Genomic DNA, 16,036 nt, shown 5'->3' with positions numbered 1-16,036 from the left:
CCAAAGGTAGGCGATTAACCGAGTGAGCCACCCAGGTGCCCCTCTTTTTGACCACTTTCACCCAATTCCCCCACCTCCTCCACCCTCCACCTTTGGCAACCAAAAATCTGATCTCTGTTTCTATGAGTTTGTCTTAGATCCCACACGTGAGATTACACAGTATCTGTCTTTCTCTGACTTACTTCGCTTAGCATAACGCCCTCAAGGTCCATCCAAGTTGTCACAAACGGCAAGATTTCCTTCTTTTTATGGCTGAGTAGTATTCCACTGTGTGTGTGAGTGTGTGTGTATTCGCATCTTTATCCATCTATCGCTTGATGGATGCCTGTTTTCATGTCTTAGCTATCGTAACTAATGCTACAGGGAGCACAGGGATTCACATATCGGTCCAGGACAGGGATTTTGTTTCCTTTGGATATACACCTAGACATGGAATTGCTGGATCATATGGTAGTTCTATGTTTAATTTGTTGAGGAACTTCCATACTGTTTTCCATGGTGGCTGTGAATTTACATTCCCACGCACAAGGGTTCCCTTTCTTCACATTCTCGCCACCATTTGTTACCTCTTGTCTTTTTGATGACGGCCCTTCCGACGGACGTGAGGTGGTGTCTCACTGGGGTTTTGATTTGCGTTGCCCTGATGATTGGCGATGCTGTGCACCTTTTCTTGTACCTGTCGGCCATTTAAACATCTTTGGAAAAATGATTATTCAGGTCCTTTGTTCATTTTTAATTGGATTATTGGGGGGAGTTGTTTGTTTTTGGTTTTGCTCTTTGCTATGGAGTCTCTTACATAGTTTGGATATTAACCCCTTACTGGATGTGTCCTTTGCTAATATCGTCTCCCATGCTGTAGGTTGCCTTTTCATTTTGTTGATGGTTTTCCTTTGCTGTGCAGAAGCTTTTGAGTTTGATGCAGTCCTGCTTGTATATTTTTAAAAATTTCGTTGCTTGTGTCTTAGGTATCGTAGAGCACCATCGTAAGACCTACTGAGTTTGAGATGCCTATGCGACATCCAAGTGGAGTCAGCTAATAAACTGGTGGGTGTATGCAGAACGCCGTCCTCCTCCTGTCATCTCCCTGCCAGGGGATGGTACCCCATCCACTTAATCACTCTTGCTAGAAACCTGGAGGCATGTTTGACTCTTCTTTCTCTTCCTCAGCACATGCTAGTAGCCACCAAGTTTCAATGATTGCACCTCCCATGTATTTCTCGAAACTCTCTCTTCCTCTGTAACCTCCCACCGTGCTAGCTCAGGCGTGATCTTCTCCCAACTACAGCACGGCAATAGCCTTCTTTTTTAAAAAAAATTTTTTAAAGATCTTATTTATTTATTTGACACAGAGAGAGAGGACAGCCAGTGAGAGAGTGGACACAAGCAGGGGGAGTGGGAGAGGAAGAAGCAGGCTCCCAGCGGAAGAGCCCGACATGGGGCTCGATCCCAGGACCCCAGGATCATGCCGACGCTTAACAACTGAGCCACCCAGACGCCCCCGACAATAGCCTTCTTACGGGTCCCTTTGCCTCAGGTCCTATGCCATCGAATCCATCTTCCGAACAGCCAGCAACGTAAGATACTTGGAATAAGATAGATCTATCCAGAATAGGTCTGCCCATGTCATTTCTCTGCTTCCTCTTCAAAAGCTTTCCGATGGACTCAAGCTGCTTCGTCTGGGAGACAGGAGGTCCCCTGTGAATTGGCCCTGCCCACATCTCGGCCTCCTAGCCACCTCTCCAGAATCCTCCCCTCCCACTCCCAATCTGAAGTGCTGGGGTCCAGCAGGAGAGGCTTCTTTGTGGCTCCACCACACACACACCTTTTTGTATCTGGCTTCTGGAACTTTCTCAGGTTGCACTCTCTGCCTGGACTGCATCGTGTTTTCACCTAACTCCTCATTATCCTTTCAAAATTAGCCCCGTTGTCACTCCTCCAGGAAGCCTTTCCTGCCTCCTCCTCAACACCTTTTTGCCAAAGCGGATCAGCTGCCCCTCCTCTGTGGTCCCATATGCCGTGTGCACAGCACCATCCCTGATCTGATTATATTTCTTTGCATCTGTGCAAAGGTCTGTCTTCCTCACTAACACATTTAAGTTCCGTAAGGCCAGAAGAGCATCTCATTCATCTTTCCATCCCTGCTGTCTACCACATAGTAGGGAACCTACTGTGTTCCCAGTCGCTATTTGTTGATTAAATGATTTCGTACGCAATCTCACAGTCACACTCCGGCGAGCATACCGACAGATGTGCTCAGCGTCTCCCAAGAACCCGATCTAAGCACCTGTGCTCTCTGGAACTCCGCTTATTCCAAAATGTTATAGTTTATACAATTCATTCTGGGGACCTAAACAAGGCTCTGTCTCTTCCCCCTGCTTCTCTCTGTTTTTATGACTCCAACCTGCCCGTGGGTTTTAAATTCATATTTAGGGCAACGTTAATTATAATTGAACTCTTAATGGAAGAAAAAGACAGGACCAAGAAAAGGAAAATGCTTACTTCTAGTGGGAGAAGACCGTACAAGTAGAGAAAGAGCAAACACCCAGGGAGATCTGCAGTGAGAAGGACCTTTCAAATGAGAAGAACCAGCTTTGGACTTTATTCAGTGTGTGTGCGATATCAGATTTATCCAACAGAGATGTAACGAACACATTGTCCATCCCCAAAACATCCAAATAGCTTTTGAGATACTTTTCCTGTTCATCGATATCGGGAAAATACACACACACACACACACACACACACACACACACACACACTCACACCTGCAAAAATATTCAGTGTTGATGGAGCACTAAGACAATCCTGGTGAAGCACTAAGACACAATCCTTGTGATTCTTTTTTTTTTTTTTTAAAGATTTTATTTATTTATTCGACAGAGAGAGAGACAGCCAGTGAGAGAGGGAACACAAGCAGGGGGAGTGGGAGAGGAAGAAGCAGGCTCATAGCAGAGGAGCCTGATGTGGGGCTCGATCCCAGAACGCCGGGATCATGCCCTGAGCCAAAGGCAGACGCTTAACCACTGTGCCACCCAGGCGCCCCTAATCCTTGTGATTCTTAAACCTATTAATTAGAAGTCCTTCATCTTGGCTCCAGATAGGACCAAGAATGTAATTTGTGGGGCCCCCCGAAAAATGAAAATACAGATTCCCTTGTTCAAAAAATCATTAAGAATTTCAAGACAGCAACGGCAGAGTATTAAACCAAACCCAAGGGCCCTCTGGGGCCAGGGTCCTGTGTGACTGCACAGGTCATATGCCCACGAAGCAGCTCAGTGCAAGAGTTCTCAAATCCATCCTAACCACTACCTCTAATTTGTTAAGAGGCCACTCTGATGTATTCCTCAGCCTTCCTTAGTTAGGAAGTGTAGACCTCACTAGCTCTTTGCCTAAGCTCTTAATTAGACCCTGGTCTCTTTCAAGAACCTTCCTTCTGGGAGCCTCATGCAATCGGTACGCCTGTTCTTTTACTATTGTCATCCTGCACGTGAAAAAGCTTGCTCTGTCTCTCCCTCTCTCTTCCCAGCTTGTCCAAGATCCAGGTTCAAAGGAGGCTTCCAGATCTAGCCTGAAGCTCAGTAGTAGGGAAGATCTCTGTGGATCTGATAAGCAGCAGCTTCTGGTGAGTCATGAGGCCTCTACCCAGCAGGGTCCCTCCCCAGTGCCAGCAACCCACACCATGGGCATGCTGGGAGAACCTCCCACCTGGGCCTTTGTCCTGGGTCCAGAGTCTGTGGCCTCTCTAGGTAGTCGCTGAGACCAACTGGAGGCCACACACAGCAGAAGTTCCTTGTTTCCCAGGTACGGAGGGCCATAATCCCTAACTGCAAACGCTAGCAGTTCCTGAGGCCAAGGGGAAAGCGGGGGCAGAGTGGAAGTCTGGGGAGAGGCAGCCCACACCACATTCTGTGGCCTGCCAGTGACAGGCCTGAGAGTAGCAGGTAGGAAATCTTTGGGGGGCCAGAGACTAAAGCAATAAAATACAGATAACGCAGAGGGTTGGGCCCAGGGCAGGTTTGGGAAGAGGTTCTACAGAAGGGGGAGAAGAGTGTCAAGGGTGGCCTCCAGCTGACTGCGAACCCTTCCCACATCCAGGGGTCTGTGATGGCCATCGCAACATCTGAAGCCATGGCCGGTGGGGAGGATGGGCCGAGGAGCTGTATGGTATGCGGGGACCGAGCCACAGGCTATCATTTCCATGCCCTGACCTGTGAGGGCTGCAAGGGCTTCTTCAGGTAAGAGGCTTCTCCCCAGGAGAAACCACCTCCCAGACTGCCCACCGGGCAGCCTTTAAGCCATGGCACCTGCCCAGCTACATTACTCCTGGCTCTCGGAGCCTGACCACCCTGTGGCCAGCATGCTACATCTTGCCAACCCCAACACTGCATAGACGGGTGATAGAATAATAGAAGGAAGCCTGTGTTTGTCCTGCAGACACAACCCGTCAGTCAAGAGCACTTCTTCTGTGCCCACTACCTGCAAAGCACCAAGCCAGTGATCCTGTGCCCCTACGCTCGAGATGTGCTGGACCCTACCCACCCTTAGGGACCCTTGGGCACAGGTCAGATTAGCCCACGTCCCCACAGATCCTTGTAGACCATGTCATCTCAGCCCCTCACACAGCCACCTGCTCACTGCCATCCGCGACCAGCGTCCCGAATGTCTCCATCTCTCACAGACGAACAGTCAGCAAAAGCACCGATCTCACCTGCCCCTTTGCTGGAAGCTGTAAGGTCAACAAGGCCCAGAGACGCCACTGCCCAGCCTGCAGGTTGCAGAAGTGCCTAGAAGCTGGCATGAAGAAGGAAAGTGAGTTGGCCCCCTACCAACACAAGAATCCACTGACTAGGTCTCTCTGCTTTGCCCTCGTTCCCAAAGCATATCCTCCACACAAGAACAGTAAGCTTTTGGAAACGAGTCAGATGATGTTTCTGTTCTGCTCAAAATCCCAGTGGCTCCTCATCTCTCTTACAGTCCAAGATCTCATGGTCTAGCTCCCCATACAGCCTCCCAGATTTAACCTCCTCCTCTTCCCCCCTTGCTCCTTCGCTCACAGCCACACGGACTTCAATGCCCCCTCAAGCACACCCAGCACACCCTCCTCGGGACTTCGCACTTGCCCTCCACCCAGGATGCTCTTCCCCTAGCTATCCATACAGGCTGACTTTCCTGTCACATAGAGTGCATGTCCCTTAGTAAGTACTTGACAACTGTTGAATGAATCATCGAATGCCACTTCTCTGTGCCACGTCATTCGGCGCTGCTCCCAACAGACGATGTCACTGGAGCTCACTCAGCTACAAAGTTACAGCGTCCACGTTCAGACTCTTCTGACCCCCAAGCCCTTGCTCTCCCACGATAGCACACTACTTTTCAATATGGAGCAGTGCGAACTGTTGAAGTCAAAACCTCTTGGCTTGCAACACTTTAGTATTTTGTGACCTTGCACCTGCCACTGGAATGCCAGCCCGCTTATGTACCTGAAAAATCTGGATAATAACACCTGCCCTGTCTGCCCTCTACCCATAGGGTTGTTTCATCCAGCGAGATTTAACCTCAGAACCCTTGACATTTAGGGCTATGTAAACAGAAGGTGATGCTTTAGGAACCAAGAACTCTCCCTCTTCAGTGGTCGCCCAGAAGCCAAACATCTCCCTTCACCATGACCACTTTACTCTCCACCCGTCCTTTCCCCCGACGGTGCCTTGTTTTCCGGGACCGGGCCTCCTGGGTGGGGGACAGTGGGCAGGAATCCCCTGCCACTGGAGGCTCCAGGGCTTCAGCCAAGCCCAAGGGGGCCTCAGGAATGCTCCTCCCTTCCCGCATCCTTCACCGTGCGGGGTCCCCCAGGGCTCCCAGACAGGGGGCTGGCAGAGGGAGGTGCTCTCCGTGGGTCTCAATGGCGTTGTCCTACGTCTTCCCCGGGCACAGTGATCCTGTCGGCAGAAGCACTGGCAATGCGGCGAGCGAAGCAGGCCCAGCGGCGGGCACAGCAAGCGCCAGCACAGCTGAGCAAGGAGCAGCAAGAGCTGGTCCAGACACTCCTGGGGGCCCACACCCGCCACGTGGGCACCATGTTTGACCAGTTCGTGCAGTTCAGGGTGAGCCTTTACAGGGGCTTTGGGCTGAAAGGGGAACAACGGGGTGCCCGAGGAGGTGACCTGAGGGAGGGGGCGGTATGCCATGCCTCACTACAGAGGACAAGACTCCTCCAGAACCCCCGCGTCGACAGGCTCCTCAGCCCGGAACCTTCCAACAGAGGGCTGGAGCGACCCCTGGGACCAGGGCCTCTTACCCAGGCTCTGATCTCTGCAGCCTCCAGCTCATCTGTTCACCCACCACCAGCGCCTGCCCATCACGGTCCCCGTACTGCCTCTGCTCGTGCACTTCGCAGAGGTCAACACTTTCATGGTACAGCAAGTCATCAAGTTCACCAAGGACCTGCCCCTCTTCCGGTACGTGACCTCCCCTTACCTTTCAGGAGGAAAACACTGCAGTAAATTATAATCTCACACACACACACACACACACACACACGCCAGAAACAGTCACTGACCCACTAACCCATCCTGCAGCCTTTCCAAGCACCAGGTCCTGAATTCCCTCCTGTGGTTCTAAGTACCTCCATCAGAACTGGGAGCTCCTCTCCCTGAGTTCGGGGTAGAGCCTCAAATGCTCTTGTCCGCTCCCCACAGGTCCCTGCCCATGGAGGACCAGATCTCCCTTCTCAAGGGAGCAGCGGTCGAAATCTGTCATATCGCACTCAATACCACTTTCTGTCTCCAAACACAAAACTTCTTCTGCGGGCCGCTCCGCTACACACTGGAGGACGGCGTCCACGGTGAGGCGGTGCTAGAACCGTGGCGGGCCTGCCTCCTTTGCGGTATGGTACGTGGCGGGGTGACCAGAAGGATGCTAAGACCAGCATCTCCCACAGCGGGGTTCCAGGAAGAGTTTTTAGAGCTGCTCTTCCGCTTCCATGCGACACTGAGGCGACTCCAGCTCCAGGAGCCCGAGTATGTGCTCATGGCTGCCATGGCCCTCTTCTCTCCCGGTGAGCGTCCCCCAAAGCCCAGAAGCTTCTGCTCCTCCACCTCCACCCAAACTCCCAGCCCCGTGAATCCCTCCGGCTTTGTCTTCAAACCCGGCCTGGGTCCAGCTGTGGCTGCAGGCCCTGCCCGCCCCCACCTGTCCTTCCCGTCCCCCCGTCTTACAGACAGGCCTGGGGTTACCCAGAGGGAGGAGATCGATCGTCTGCAAGAGGTGATGGCACTGACTCTGCACGGCTACATCAAGGGCCAGCCGCCAAGGCCTGGGCATCGGTATGGGGGAGCCTGGGGGCTTGGAGGCTGCGTCAGGGCAGGAAGCGAGGGAAACACGGCTCAGGAGGGATGCTTTTACTGTCCTTTCCTCTGGGAAACCAGGTCCCTTGGGGGCTCTAGTCCTTCCCTCACACCTCATATGCTTCTGGCATCCAAATCGCTCCTACTGCTGTTTCATCTGATTTTTTCCAGATTTTTTTTTTATTCAGTAGAGATGCAAAGTAGTAGTTCGCAGGCTCTGTATAATAGCATTCCTGAGATTGATGACACCCATCACCTTACCCGCCCACCTCCCCAGGCTAAAGCAGCCTTCCAAGATTCCTGTTTGCTCTCTTTCCTTGGCCCTTCCCTTCCTCTCCATTGGCCCATTCCCTTAATTTTTCATCCCCCTCGAAGTTATGGTCATTCAGTTTCCTGGCCAAAGCCAGTCCCTGGCTCAGCAGTCCGTGACCTATCCAGGCTCTGAGGTACACCCCACTTGTTTTCGTTTGTTCCTCAACGAGCCAGTTTGGCCGGAAGAGGGAGGCTTTATACCACAGAACACACCCCCCTTCTAGAACCTGCCCTGGAAGGCCAGGTGCACAGATTCCACACAGTTGAAGTTCTGACCAAGTCTGGGGCTTTCTTCACACTTGGCCCTTGGACCTCTGGATTCAAGAAAAATAGCATGGTGAGAGAAGACCTCGGGGACCTTTGGAATTTTTGATAAATTTGTCATACCATTGCACGATTTTCTCTAGTGTTCAGACCCAGCTTCGCTGAGGGAAAGTTCAGGGGGGCAGGACCTTAAGACGAGACTCTAAGCTACCTTATTTTCCTCTTTCCCTGGTGACCCCACTACTTCCTCCAAAGGTTTCGGTATGCGAAGCTGCTGGGCCTGTTGGCTGAGCTCCGGAGCATTAACAACGCATATGGGTACCAAATCCAGCACGTCCAGGGACTGTCCGCCATGATGCCACTGCTCCAGGAGATCTGCAGCTGAGGCCCCAGCTTGCCTCCTTCCCCAGCCCATCTGGACGCACTGGACTGGAAAGGGGAAAATGCTGAGCCAGAGGTGGGGACCAGTAGAAAGGGAGCCCAGTGGTTGCAATGAAAGACTAAAGCAATAACTGCCTCTTCATGCAGTCTTGGGGTTGGTGAGGGATGACCACGGGGACAGAACTGTTCTCTGGAAGCACGGAAGATGGGGGAGGAAGCCTCAGGGCTAAGAGGTAAAGAAGCTCCTTCTGGGAAGGGGGGGGCACTTTCTGAGGTCAAAGATTTAGCCCTTCAGCCCTACTTTCCCAGCCCTGGGAGACTCTGGGATGGAAAACAGGATAGGGAGCTGATCCCATGCAGACTGTTCTGCTGTGGACAGGAAGAAGCTAGGAGCTTTAATCGATAGGGAAATGGAGAAGGGGGAAGTGAGGGGAGGAAAGTCGGCCAGACACACCCCTTAATCCTTCTCCCTTAGTCCAGAGCCACAAGAGCACGGGAAGAGGACCCTGGGGCCGGTGGCAGAGGTGGGAGCCTCACACTACTGCCTCAGCAGCTGCCCCTGTGGCAGCTCCAGTTCGGTCCTGTCCCCCACTCTGCTCCTGGGACCCAGAGGTCACCCGGCAAGGTGGGCTTTGGAGAGGGGGCCTAGTCTCTGGCCCTAGGGCCCCTGACTCAGAGGTTCCAGCGTCCACGGGGCTGGCCCTGGGACAGCCTCAGCCCACAGTGATGCTGAAGCCACAATGGAATCTGTTGCGCCAGTGATTGAGGAAGGCTCCAAGGGCCAGGGTGACCGGCAAGGGGGGCATCTTCTTCTCCAGCACAGCACCCACACACCAGTTACTGTCCACCAAGCCTGTTGGGGAACACGATACAGTCTAGGTTATTTCACAGGTTTGGAGACAGGGGTCAGAAGCAAGGTCAGAAGTAAGCTTCCCTCCACCCCCTGTCCCCCCAGTCCCTCAGCACCTCCGAATGCCATCTTAATAACCCTTACCTCTAAACACCATGTTGGCCTGGGGCAGAGTCAGGTGGTAACCAAAGGAGAAGGTTGTGTCTTGTAGCCTTGTGTTGGCCTCAAATTCCACTCCAACTTGGACCTGAGAACCACGGGCAAGGATGGGAGAAGGATCTGTGTCAGTGGGGACCAGAGGAGTCCTGACGGGGGATCAGAGGAACGGAGGCATGCGTGAAATCTCTGTATCGTGTGGGTGGGACGACCTGCAGGGCAGGGGGCCTGTGGAGGTCTGCAGGGGCACAAGTTCACGACTGACTTGCTGGGGTGGGGGACGGCATCGGTAGTCTCACCTGTTCGTTTGCCCTGTGGTAATAACTTGCATGGGCCCCACCTGATCCCACATTCAATGTAGCTACCCAGTGTACCGCTGTAAAAACCAAAATGCAGGAGACAAGGAGCGTTACTGTAGCAGGACACAGGTCAGGAACCCTCACCGAGTTCAGAATCTCCCCTCCCTGTCACCATTCCTCCTCACCCCGTACCCGAGTATTTCCCAGCCAGCGTCAAGATGGCGCCCTCTTCGCCTGGCCGCCGGTGATAGACTAGCTCTCCTCCCAGCACCAGCCGATGGGTGAGGCTCTGCAGGAAGTGAGCCACCATGATCACTGTGGGGGTAGTGGAGAGACATGGGGTCAGTCATAGGGACAGCATCCCTGCGCCCCCACCCCACCCTGTCCCAGAAGTTTCTAATCCCTCAACTGTACAGACGATAAGAAGGCAGAGCCAACACCAGCAAGTGGGCAGCCAAGATAAAAAGCACCCCGTCCCAGTTCCTCACCCGATTCCCCAATCAGGTCAGGATTCCCTAGGGTCAAAGTGGCTGTGTAGTCATCTCCCCGGTACTCGCCATCGAACTGCCACGTCAGGAACTTGGCCTGCTGTGTCTGGGTAGGGAGAACGAGGAGTAAGGACTTCCCCCCGCCCCCGGACGGTCACTCCTGCCCTGCTCTTCTCCCTGGAGCGCCCCAGAGCAGGACACTCATGGAGAAAGAGGACATGCTTCAGTGGATGGAGGCAGGAACCATGGATCACCTGGAAGACAGCCTTGGCTCGGAGCCGCTCTGCCAAGAGGAGCAGGACCTGGGCGTTGAGGCTGCCACTGCTGTCCATATCCCCTACCACAGTGGGGAACACCTGTTGAAGAGTGGACACAGCAAGACTGAGCTGGGGGGCACCGCTCAGCTTCCATCCAACCATCCAGGATTTCTTTAACAGTACCCAGCGCCCCCTAGTGGGGCCACAGAGACAAACTCCGGCTCATCACACAAATGCTTCCCCCACTCTCTCCCATTCAGAGGAAATAGAGAAGCAGGTGCCCTGTACATTCTTTCCCATAACACACTCACTTCCTCCTCCTCTAGACCCGGGTCCTGGGTGGGCTTTTAGGGAGATGACCCAGGTGTAAGGCGTCCTCACCTCGGTGGGGCTAAGTTGCCAGTCCCCGGCATAGGCCGCATGGAGGTGATAGCCTGGCAAGCCCAGGGCACTCATATGCACAGTGTGAGCCACCTGAGGAAAGAGAAGTCAATGGAGGAAAGCATTCCTGCTCATTTCAATCCCTGTTCCACCCTTCCTCTTCTCCCCATCCAGAAGGCCTTATAAGAATCCCAAATATTCCAAAATATACAGAGGGTCACCAAAACTAAAAGCAACAAGTCCCCCAGGCAAGGGAAGTAAAGAGAGCCCCACATCCTCCCTCATTTGTCCCACATAGCCTGGTTAAGGCTTGAGTACAAAGGCAAGGAGGAGAGGATCCAGGGATAGGCAGGGAAGAATAGTAAAGAGGGCCAGAGAAGTGGGAGCACCTGGAAATGGCTGCTCAGAACCTTGTTGACAACGAGCTTCACTCCCTCCATCTGTGCTGGGAACACATCTGAAGGGGGTGGAGGGGACGGGAAGGGGAGGAATAAGCACAGACAAGGAACCTCTACCCCAAGAAGTCGTCTCCCCTTTTCAGTCCCATTGAAAGCACTTTGGAGGAACTGACCTCCTTTCAAGTCCTACCATGAAATGTTCCACTCCATTCGGGTACCTGATCCTCCCTGAGGCTGGATGCCCCAGCTGGGATCTCCCCTTTCCGGATCCCATCACTGGGCACCCAGCATTCAAGACCCTCCCCTCCTCTGCCCCTTCAACGTGAGACACCCAAATGCCAAGTTCTCACCTTTGCATAGGCGGTGCAGCTCATCGAAGCTCCCAGGGTTGGGCAGAGGTTCCTCTCGACGGGGGCTCCGGCGGGGCAAAGCCCCCATCGGTGCCAGGCCCAATGTGTTCCCCATTTCAGTCCAGAGAACAGGGAGGGCCCGGGGTTAGCCTGAGAAAGGACGCTATTGCTCCCTCTACCCCCAACGGGTCCCACCCCCCATCATCCGACTCCCCAGTCCCAGAAACTTCCACATGGTCCGATGCTAGACCTGGAACAGGAAGAGTGGGGAGAGGGTACCGGTGGGGAGATTGAACCCCAGGCACACTCCCGTCCCATCCTTGATTCTTCACCCCCACCTGTCACCCCGACTCCTCCCCCATTCTCTAATCCCAGCTCCCATCACAGACCTCACCCAGCTTCCCAGTCTTTCTGCTCTTCACTCCTAGACCCCAAGGTGAGGCTTGCAATGAAGCAATGGCCCTTACCGTCTCAGACTATCATGCTGCCCCTTTTCCCCCGGCACACCCCGGTCATCTTGATGGGGGCAGCCATCTTGAGTGATGGCAGGACTGCGGCTTCACGCTGCATTCTCAGCGTGGTCACGGGCGCCATCTTGGAATCGGGCGAAAAAGACTTTAAAGACCCGACCCTCCCATGATTGGGCCCCGCCCAACCGATTAAAAAAAAAAAAAAAAGGCTGCCTCCGTCTCCCAGGGGCCAATGGGAGAGAAGGAAGCGAAGGAGTGGCAGAGTCAGGTCCAGAGAGCTCCAACCCTGGCACTGCAGAGGCGGGCGGGACTTGATTGGTAGCTCCTCAGACTTATTCAGGTAGATGGCCTTAGATCGCCCGGCCTCAACAAGGTCGGGAAAACGCTGTGAACGTAGTAGACACCAGAGGGAGCATCTTGGAGCTTGGGCCGCTGAAACTCCTTTCGCCGTACAGCCTGGAGGCTTCCGTTTTGTGAAGGGTGGCAGAGGGAATGATTGTGAATACTGCATTCGAACCCCGGTTCATATGGCTCCTAGGTGTCCCCACCTCGAACCCCTCAGGGACTCCTCACAGCCGTCCCCAGTACACCCCAGGGCACACCTACGAATGAGTACTGCTCGCAAGTACAGCTCTCCCTATGGAGACATGGAGGTCGGCACCTCTCAAAGTTCACCTTGTAGTTCTCTTGGTGGAATGGGAATGGGTGGGAGTTTGGGGTAGAGAAGCAGGGGTTGCAGCCTTAGTTCTAGCAGAACGATTCCCTGAAACAACTGCCCCCTATCGGCTAATCCTTCCCTTATTGCCTGGGCATAGTTGGCAAATAAAATCTAGGAATATGGACTCTGGACCCCAAATGCACTTCAGTCCAAAGCCAGGGACCATCAATGCAGTGCCCTTCAAGAACTGAGCACTCCACATAGGAATAATTGAAGATGGGGTAAGATTTTTTTTAGGCCCCAGTCGCTTCCCTCACTAGCCCTCATACCTCCATCTCCATGTCTCAAGAATGTTCTATGTACACTTTGAGGGCAAAAGGATAAAAGATACAAATGCTTCTAGTATCTATTTAGCTGATTTCACCCAAATGCCTTGGGCTTGGGGAATGTACCTTTGTCCTCCCTCACAATCGGGGCTGGCACAGGGGCTGAGGCTTTGGTCAAAGGGATGCTCTGGCCCCCGCTGACTCATATTGGCTGACCATCACCTTAGAATGATAAGGTAATCCAGTGGCTAGGGAACTTCAACCTTTATCCTTGGTAGAAGACTCTCATTCACTTCCTCTCTTACCAGAGCCCACCATTTGGGAAGGGGAAGGCAGAGGCTGCTTTTCCAAATTTGTTTTATTGGGGGTAGGGTGTACTCGTTTATCGGCACTCAGAAGGGTCATTCTGGGTTTTCATGTTTTTTCCCTCATCTCGTTACACATTAACTGAAAACAGGACAGATTCAATCACACCTGCCCTCTGGCCCTAAGCCTTATTCTCCTAATCCTCATCCCCTTGCCCCCTGCCCCTGATTTCAACTCCTTTCCCCTTTCTTCTGTTCCCCAATACCTCTCTGCCAAGCTGCAGCAAAGGGGGTAGGGCTGGGGAGATGACATCTAGCCACAGCGGGACAAAGTTACCAAGGGCTGAGAGCTTGATATGGCAGGGCTTTCCGGAAGAAAACTAGGAATCCTGCTTCCTGCAGCATTCAAATCCAAAGACTGCCAGCCCCAGACCCCAAAAGAATGTGTGTTGAATAAGCCTGAAGTATACCCCCTTGGCCTCCACTAAGGCCTGCACCCCCTGCCTCCCACATCATCACCATGATTCCCCGCATGCTTGTCCTCTCCTCCCCCATTTCTCCAACTTGTTTACTCCAACGTGGAGCCTGCCCCATGGGGCCCTTCCGCAGTCCTTATCACCTGACAGGGGGGTGGGGAAGCAGAAATGTATATAGCCCCCGTCTCCCCAGCCAGGCCGGACACAGCACGGACAGAAACGCTGACCAGGTAGGGTAAGGGAGCAAGTGGTATGGCCAGGATCCAGAGAAGACCAGGTTTTAATTGTGGGGAGGGAGAGAACCAGGTTGGGCACCCAGGTGGGAGTCTCTGGGGAGGGGCTGGTGCTCATTTCTCCCCCATCCCCAACTGTTTCCAGGCCACCGTCCCCACTGTTACCACCATGAAGCTGCTTGCCATGGCTGTGCTGTTCCTCGCCATCGGTAGCCTTGAAGGTGGGCGTCATATGGAGAGGGGTCCCGAGAAGGAGAAGGTGCTAGGGGTCCTAGCTTCCCATCTGTCTGTACTCCTGTGCCAGACTGCTCCAGAGAAAGATCACTCCCTCTCTATAGCTCAGAAAGCTCATCCGAAAACCTGGAGCTGGGTACCTGTTTGGGGAGGGGGCTGAGAGCGGGGCTGGCTACTGACAGAGTCCTGGCAGGAGGCCAGGACTCATTGTTGGGGACCCAGCTGATGTGTGTGTGTGTGTGTGTGTGTGTGTGTGTGTGTGTGTGTGCGCGCGCGCGTGTGCACGCACAGGGGCTATCGTTCGGAGGCAGGCGGAGGCGCTGACTCTGCAGAACCTGGTCTCTAAGTACTTCCAGACCGTGACTGACTACGGCAAGGACCTGTTCGAGAAGGTCAAGAGCCCAGAGCTTCAGGCCCAGGCCAGGTAAGTCTCAGTGAAAGGGGCTCAAGGGGTGCCCCCGGGTGGCTCAGTTGGTAAAACGTGCGACTCTTGATCTCTGGGTATTGAGTACGGGCCCCATGTTGGGTGTAGAGATTGCTTAAAAACAAAATCTTTTTAAAAAGAAAAGAAAGAAAGAAACCAGGAACCAGGGAGCTATAGAGAGAAAGAAGGAAAGATGGGAGGTTGTACAGAGTCGGAGCTCAAGGGTGGGGGTTAGGGAGCATGAGGTTTAAGTTGGAGAGAAAAATTCCTTCACCACTTTGTGGATCCCATAGACCCCCTTGGACAGATAGGGCTAGCAGGAACTAGGCTTTGAATTTCTGTCTCTAGGGTCTGTCGCCCTGCCCAGTGGAGAGCTTCCCTCTCCTCCTGGGAGCGTTGCCATGGCAGGATGCAGCAGGCCCTAGAGTCTGGGAAGTTGGGTCTCACCTCCCACCACCACCAAGGCTCCTGCCAGTGCCTAGGGTCTCTCACACTGACCTCTCATCCTTTGAATATACAGGTCCTATGTTGAGAAAACACAGGAGCAGCTAATACCCGTGGTCAAGAGGGCCGGAACTGACGTGATCAACTTCTTGAGCAATTTCATGGACCTCAAAACACAGCCGGACAGGTGTCCAGACCATTGCCTTCGATCCGCAGCTGGCCCCTAGAACACCCACTGGCCCGGCCTACAGCCCTCTCCCAAGATGCTCCTTGTTTTCTACAATAAATATTGAAGGAGTCAGGTGTGAGCCTGGTGCTTTGGGGGACGGGGAGAAGTAGGGGCATGGGTGAGGGGAGGACAGAGAGGGCTGCTCCTGCTAGGAGGGGTGTTTGGTGTGAGGAGTAGAGGGAGGGATGAAGAGCAGATGGTGGGAACAACACGGGAGTGGTGTCTACGAGTCCTCTCCATGCCCGACCGGCTTCCCCCAGCCTGGGATCCGCTCTGCAGCACAGGGTCAGCCTCTGCACTGCACAACGGACGGTGAAAGGAGGAAAGTTTCACAAACTGAGTCCCTAGACTACTAGAGGTCACAGGAAAGGAGGGCAAACCCCGCCCCCCGAACTTCCTCTTGATCATTCTATGAAGAGGAGAAGGCTTCCCATAAATGAACCCAGAGGTGTCCTGAGACCCTGGCTTCCCTTCTGAGCCAGGGGAATATAACGCTCCCCCCATCCTACAGAAAAGACGTGGATTCACTCTTCTTCCACAAAAGTGCTCAAACATTCCTTCCATCTAAACTCCCTCACCTAGGGGTGTCTGGGTGGCTCAGTCAGTTAGGTGTCTGCCTTTGGCTCAGGTCATGATCCCGGGACCCTGGGATTGAGGCTCTCGGCTAAGTGGGGAGCCTGCTTCTCCCTGTCCCTCTGTCTGCCTCTCTGCCTACTTGTGCTCTCTGTCTCTTTCTCTCTCTGTCAAATAAATAAATG

The 16,036-nt window shown here is 53.6% G+C and overlaps 3 protein-coding genes across 6 annotated transcripts; 2 read left to right on the top strand and 1 right to left on the bottom strand.

Moving 5' to 3' along the window:
- The first annotated feature begins 3,699 nt into the window (after positions 1-3,699).
- NR1I3 (nuclear receptor subfamily 1 group I member 3) lies at positions 3,700-8,431 on the top strand. Of its 3 annotated transcripts, XM_045784384.2 has the most exons (9): positions 3,700-3,801; positions 4,096-4,235; positions 4,679-4,809; positions 5,932-6,101; positions 6,316-6,455; positions 6,696-6,841; positions 6,938-7,054; positions 7,217-7,322; positions 8,175-8,431. In XM_045784384.2, the coding sequence occupies exons 2-9, from the start codon at positions 4,105-4,107 to the stop codon at positions 8,302-8,304; spliced, it is 1,071 nt and encodes a 356-aa protein (XP_045640340.1). In that variant the 5' UTR covers positions 3,700-3,801; positions 4,096-4,104; the 3' UTR covers positions 8,305-8,431. The 3 variants fall into 3 exon arrangements, with proteins under 3 accessions (XP_045640340.1, XP_045640339.1, XP_087711972.1); XM_045784383.2 differs by having other exon boundaries at positions 6,938-7,322; XM_087855846.1 differs by lacking the exon at positions 3,700-3,801 and adding an exon at positions 3,849-3,941 and having other exon boundaries at positions 6,938-7,322.
- A 136-nt stretch (positions 8,432-8,567) lies between these two features.
- On the bottom strand, positions 8,568-12,102 carry TOMM40L (translocase of outer mitochondrial membrane 40 like). 2 transcript variants are annotated; one of them, XM_045784385.2, is made up of 10 exons: positions 11,947-12,102; positions 11,480-11,729; positions 11,121-11,188; positions 10,732-10,824; positions 10,348-10,449; positions 10,094-10,199; positions 9,798-9,920; positions 9,606-9,682; positions 9,295-9,397; positions 8,568-9,153 (listed from the first exon to the last, which is right to left on the bottom strand). In XM_045784385.2, the coding sequence occupies exons 2-10, from the start codon at positions 11,592-11,594 to the stop codon at positions 9,014-9,016; spliced, it is 927 nt and encodes a 308-aa protein (XP_045640341.1). In that variant the 5' UTR covers positions 11,595-11,729; positions 11,947-12,102; the 3' UTR covers positions 8,568-9,013. The 2 variants fall into 2 exon arrangements, with proteins under 2 accessions (XP_045640341.1, XP_045640342.1); XM_045784386.2 differs by having other exon boundaries at positions 11,480-11,629.
- A 1,739-nt stretch (positions 12,103-13,841) lies between these two features.
- Positions 13,842-15,350, top strand: APOA2 (apolipoprotein A2). Its single transcript, XM_045784387.2, has 4 exons — positions 13,842-13,944; positions 14,093-14,168; positions 14,473-14,605; positions 15,126-15,350. Exons 2-4 carry the CDS (start codon positions 14,117-14,119, stop codon positions 15,274-15,276), a joined length of 336 nt encoding a protein of 111 aa, XP_045640343.1. The 5' UTR covers positions 13,842-13,944; positions 14,093-14,116; the 3' UTR covers positions 15,277-15,350.
- The last annotated feature ends 686 nt before the right edge of the window (positions 15,351-16,036 follow it).

This window comes from Ursus americanus, chromosome 2 (assembly GCF_024610735.1).
Source record: "Ursus americanus isolate L20-20 chromosome 2, mUrsAme1.1.p, whole genome shotgun sequence".
Classification (NCBI taxonomy): domain Eukaryota; kingdom Metazoa; phylum Chordata; class Mammalia; order Carnivora; family Ursidae; genus Ursus; species Ursus americanus.
The sequence above is the reverse complement of the archived record's forward strand: the minus strand, read 5'-3'. Positions and strand labels throughout refer to the sequence as shown.

Bases quoted from the DNA above. Each gene is read 5' to 3' on its own strand.
- NR1I3 (XM_045784383.2), top strand. From the start codon at position 4,105: ATGGCCATCGCAACATCTGAAGCCATGGCCGGTGGGGAGGATGGGCCG. The intron at 6,102-6,315 runs GTGAGCCTTTAC...TGATCTCTGCAG, and splicing joins ACCAGTTCGTGCAGTTCAGG to CCTCCAGCTCATCTGTTCAC. The intron at 7,323-8,174 runs GTATGGGGGAGC...CTTCCTCCAAAG, and splicing joins CCGCCAAGGCCTGGGCATCG to GTTTCGGTATGCGAAGCTGC.
- APOA2 (XM_045784387.2), top strand. From the start codon at position 14,117: ATGAAGCTGCTTGCCATGGCTGTGCTGTTCCTCGCCATCGGTAGCCTT. The intron at 14,169-14,472 runs GTGGGCGTCATA...GTGCACGCACAG, and splicing joins CGCCATCGGTAGCCTTGAAG to GGGCTATCGTTCGGAGGCAG. The intron at 14,606-15,125 runs GTAAGTCTCAGT...TTGAATATACAG, and splicing joins GAGCTTCAGGCCCAGGCCAG to GTCCTATGTTGAGAAAACAC.
- TOMM40L (XM_045784385.2), bottom strand. From the start codon at position 11,594: ATGGGGAACACATTGGGCCTGGCACCGATGGGGGCTTTGCCCCGCCGG. The intron at 9,683-9,797 runs GTACGGGGTGAG...TGGTTTTTACAG, and splicing joins GCTGGCTGGGAAATACTCGG to CGGTACACTGGGTAGCTACA. The intron at 9,398-9,605 runs GTGAGACTACCG...CGTGGTTCTCAG, and splicing joins ACCACAGGGCAAACGAACAG to GTCCAAGTTGGAGTGGAATT.